The sequence below is a fragment of the Sapajus apella genome, unplaced genomic scaffold, assembly GCF_009761245.1.
Source record: "Sapajus apella isolate SASKATOON/1434 unplaced genomic scaffold, GSC_monkey_1.0 scaffold707, whole genome shotgun sequence".
Classification (NCBI taxonomy): Eukaryota; Metazoa; Chordata; class Mammalia; order Primates; family Cebidae; genus Sapajus; species Sapajus apella.
In genome coordinates, this window is record NW_022437633.1 from 28,472 (window position 1) to 32,547 (window position 4,076).

General features: G+C 53.9%; 1 protein-coding gene across 1 annotated transcript; it reads left to right on the forward strand.

Moving 5' to 3' along the window:
* Positions 1-594: 594 nt before the first annotated feature.
* LOC116546236 (myc-associated zinc finger protein-like) lies at positions 595-2,955 on the forward strand. The gene is given in 3 exon segments (XM_032272552.1): positions 595-1,080; positions 1,082-1,722; positions 1,724-2,955. Coding segments are annotated over 3 exon segments (1,350 nt in total). The 5' UTR covers positions 595-672; the 3' UTR covers positions 2,025-2,955.
* The last annotated feature ends 1,121 nt before the right edge of the window (positions 2,956-4,076 follow it).

Sequence of the window (4,076 nt, forward strand, 5' to 3'; positions counted from 1 at the left end):
CAATGCCACCATGCTGTCAACCTGGTCATGTGCCAGGTTAATTCAGTCAGTTTCCCTTATTTACCAATTTCTTGTCTTATTTCCATCTCCTTAAACAATGAAAGTCACAACTCTAAGTTACCTAGGGTAAGAATGGACGATTAGCAGAAAATACATAAGCAATCACCAAATCTAATTTTTATAGTTCTCATGAATAGGAAGCACAAAAATTACTAGAACTGCTATAAAAAATGAAATTGAGTGCTAACCATTTCAGCAGCTATTCTTTTACATATATGAAATGCTATTTTGCTGTTATGCATATTGTATACATAAAATAAATGCTAAAATGATAACTTTAAAAAATTAAGCATACGCAGGCGCCGGCTGGGCGCGAACGCGGCTGGGGCCGAGGCTGCTCCCTCGCTCCCCCCACCCCGCCCCGCCAAGCTCCAGCCTCCGCCGCCCGGGCCCCCGCCCCCGGCCCAGGCCCGGCCCGGGTCCCGAGGGGGCGTCACCGCCGCCGTCGCCGCGGCGCTCCGCGGCTCGCAAGGCGCCCTCCTTCCCTCCCGCCGGCCGGGGTGCACGGGCGGCGGCGCGGCCCGCGGGAGCGGCGCCCCGAGCCCCGGCCCCGCGCGGCCCGCGTCCCCGGCCCCAGCTGAGCCCCGGGGGCCCCCCGCTGCGGCCGACGCCATGTTCCCGGTGTACCCTTGCACGCTGCTGGCCCGCCCCCTTCCCCGTGCTGGGCTGGACTCCCGGGGGGTGGGCGGCCTCATGAACTCCTTCCCGCCAGCTCAGGGTCACGCCCAGAGCCCCCTGCAGGTCGCGGCTGAGCTCCAGTCCCGCTTCTTTGCCTTCCAGGGCTGCGCCCAGAGTCCATTCCAGGCCGTGCCCTAGGCCCCGGCGGCCGAGCCCCTCCAGGTGGATTTGCTCCCCGTGCTCACCGCTGCCCAGGAGTCCGCCGCGGCCGCCGCCGCCGCCGTCTCTGCCGCGCCCCCGGCTCCGGCCGCCGCCTCCACGGTGGACACAGCGGCCCTGAAGCAGCCTCCGGCGCCCCCTCCGCCAGCCCCACCCGTGTCGGTGCCTGCGGCCGAGGCCGCGCCCCCCCGCCTCCGGAGCCACCATCGCCGCGGCGGCGGCCACCGCCATCGTGGCCCCAACCTCGACTGTCGCCGTGGCCCCAGTCGCGTCTGCCTTGGAGAAGAAGACAGAGAGCAAGGGGCCCTACATCTGCGCTCTGTGCTCCAAGGAGTTCAAGAACGGCTACAGCCTCCGGAGGCACGAAGCCATCCACACGGGAGCCAAGGCTGGCCGGGTCCCCTCGGGTGCTATGAAGATGCCCACCATGGTGCCCCTGAGCCTCCTGAGCGTGTCCCAGCTGAGCGTGCCCCAGCTGAGCGTGTCCCAGCTGAGCGGAGCCGGCGGGGGAGGGGGAGAAGCGGGTGCCGGCGGCGGCGCGGCTGCAGTGACCGCGGGTGGCGTGGTGACCACGACCGCCTCGGGGAAGCGCATCCGGAAGAACCACGCCTGCGAGATGTGCGCCAAGGCCTTCCGCGACGGCCACCACCTGAACCGACACAGGCTGTCGCACTCGGACGAGAAGCGCTACCAGTGCCCGGTGTGCCAGCAGCGCAGGGACCGCCTGAGCTACCACGTGCGCTCACTTGAGGGCGCGGTACACAAGCCCTACGACTGCTCCCACGGTGGCCAGAGCTTCTCCCGGCCGGATCACCTCAACAGTCACAACAGAACGGCCCTTCAAATGTGAGAAATGTGAGGCAGCTTTCGCCACGAAGGATCGGCTGCGGGCGCACACGGTACGACCCGAGGAGAGGGTGCCATGTCACGTGTGTGGCAACATGCTGAGCTCGGCTTATATTTCGGACCACATGAAGGTGCACAGCCAGGGCCCGCACCATGTCTGTGAGCTCTGCAACAAAGGTACTGGTGAGGTTTGTCCAATGGCGGCCGCAGCTGTGGGCTCCCTCTCGGGGGCAGAGGGGGTGCCTGTGAGCTCTCAGTCACTTCCCTCCCAGCCCTGGTGAGCTCCAAGTTGGTTGGCGGGGAGAGGGGAGAATGGAGTAGAGTCCTTTGGTACAGGCTCCTCTCCCCCCCCTTTTCCCACCAACTCCTCACTACTTCCCCACCAACCAAGGAGCCTCCGGAAGGAAAGGAGGAAGCAATGTTTTAGGGGAATTCGCTAGGTTTTAACGATTTGTTTCTCCTGCTCCTCTCTTCTGTCAGACCTGACCCCACACAAACCTGTCCCCTCAGTTGTGCTGAAGTCCCCTGGACAGTGGGCAGGGGTGGCAGAGGACAGGAGCAACCACTGCCCATACCCCCTCTCCTCTCTGTAAGCCCGTGCCCTGTCCTCCCAGGGACTTGTGAACCTCTTCCCTCAATGGCTCTCTTACTTTCCTTCCAATCCTCTCCCCGCGCTGTCTGCTGCCCCTCCCTGGGGAGTTGGTGCTTTCTTTTCCTTTTTCTTTTTTCCAGGAGGAGGGAGGAGAGGAAAGAGGGAGATCCGAGCTTCTGTCCCAGAGAGGGAAAGCGGTGCGTTTTGAGGAGGAGCAGAAGCAGGGCCCGCAAAGGTTGTACCTTCATAAGGTGGTAGGGAGTTTGGGTCGGGCCCTGAACATCGTCCTACTTGAGAATCTGTCAGGGGAAAAAGTTCAGGGGAGCAGAAGGAGGAGCCAGGAGGGCAAGAGGCAGAGGAGAGATGGAGTTTTAGGGGCCAGGGTGAGCGAGGGGTCCAGGGCCTAGAGGTGCTTCCTGGGGGTGGGGGAATGCAGCCAGTGTCCCCCTCCCTTCTTCCACCCCAGCTCCAGCCCTGGTCTTGTCTTTTCATCCCTCTTCCCCACGACAGAAGAAACTGTGGCCCTGGCCATGTCATCGTGTTCTTGTGTCCCCTGCATGTACCCCACCCTCCATCCCCTCCTTTTGCACGGACCCCATTACAATAAATTTTAAATTAAAAAAATTATACATATATGAATAAAATTTTTTTTAAAAATATATGCTCATATTCATATATATACTTAATTTTTTGAAGAATATTAAATGTAAGAAATATAAAACAAAGAGTACAATAGGGACATGAATAACACACGATCTGCAAAAATTAACTTTTGGATTAACCAACTAAAATTAGACTTGAGTAAAATAAACACAAACACAATTTACTTTTCCTCTGTCAATTAAAAAAATAATATTGTTACTTTCACTTAAACAAAATAATATACATCAACAAAGGAAAATACTAAATGGAACTATGTCAGGTTCTGTAGGAAATTAGAAATATAAAGCCTATCATACAGTCGACAGGTTGAATTTCTCTTTAAAAATATTTATTATATTTTTGTGTTTTTATAGAATTAGAGAATACAGCTGGGCGCTGTGGCTCATGCCTGTAATCCCAGCACTTTGGGAGGCCAAGGCGGGCAGATCACGAGGTCAACAGATAGAGACCATCCTGGCCAACATGGTGAAACTCCATCTCTACTAAAATTACAGCTTACATCCTTAACAAAAATTAACTAAAAATGTACCATGAACTTCAAAATAAGATGCAAAACTATAAAACACGGAGAAGATAACAAATGAGATCATCTAGATGATCTTGGATTTGTGACTTTTTAGACTAACAAAAAGGCACAGCCCATAAAGGAAATAATTGATAAGTAGGGCTCCACTAAGATTAAAGACTTCTGCTCTGCAAAAGACACTCCAGAGAATGAAAAGCCAAGACACAATCAGAGACAAAATATTCACAAAATAGATATCTGATAAAGGACTAGTATCCCAAGATACACAAACAACACATAAATAAGGAACCCATTTTAAAATGGTCAAAAGATCTAAAGAGACATCTCACCAAAAAAGATATACAGCAGGCAAGTAAGCATATTAAAAGATGCTCATCATCATATGTCATTATAGAATTGAGAAATAAAACACAATGAGATAGTACTGCCCACCTATTTGATGACTAAAACTCAGAGCACTGACATTAGCCAATGTTAGTGAGAATGTGGTGAAAATGGAACTCTCATTCATTGCTGGTGGGAATGCAAAACAGTACAGCCAGTTTGGAAAAT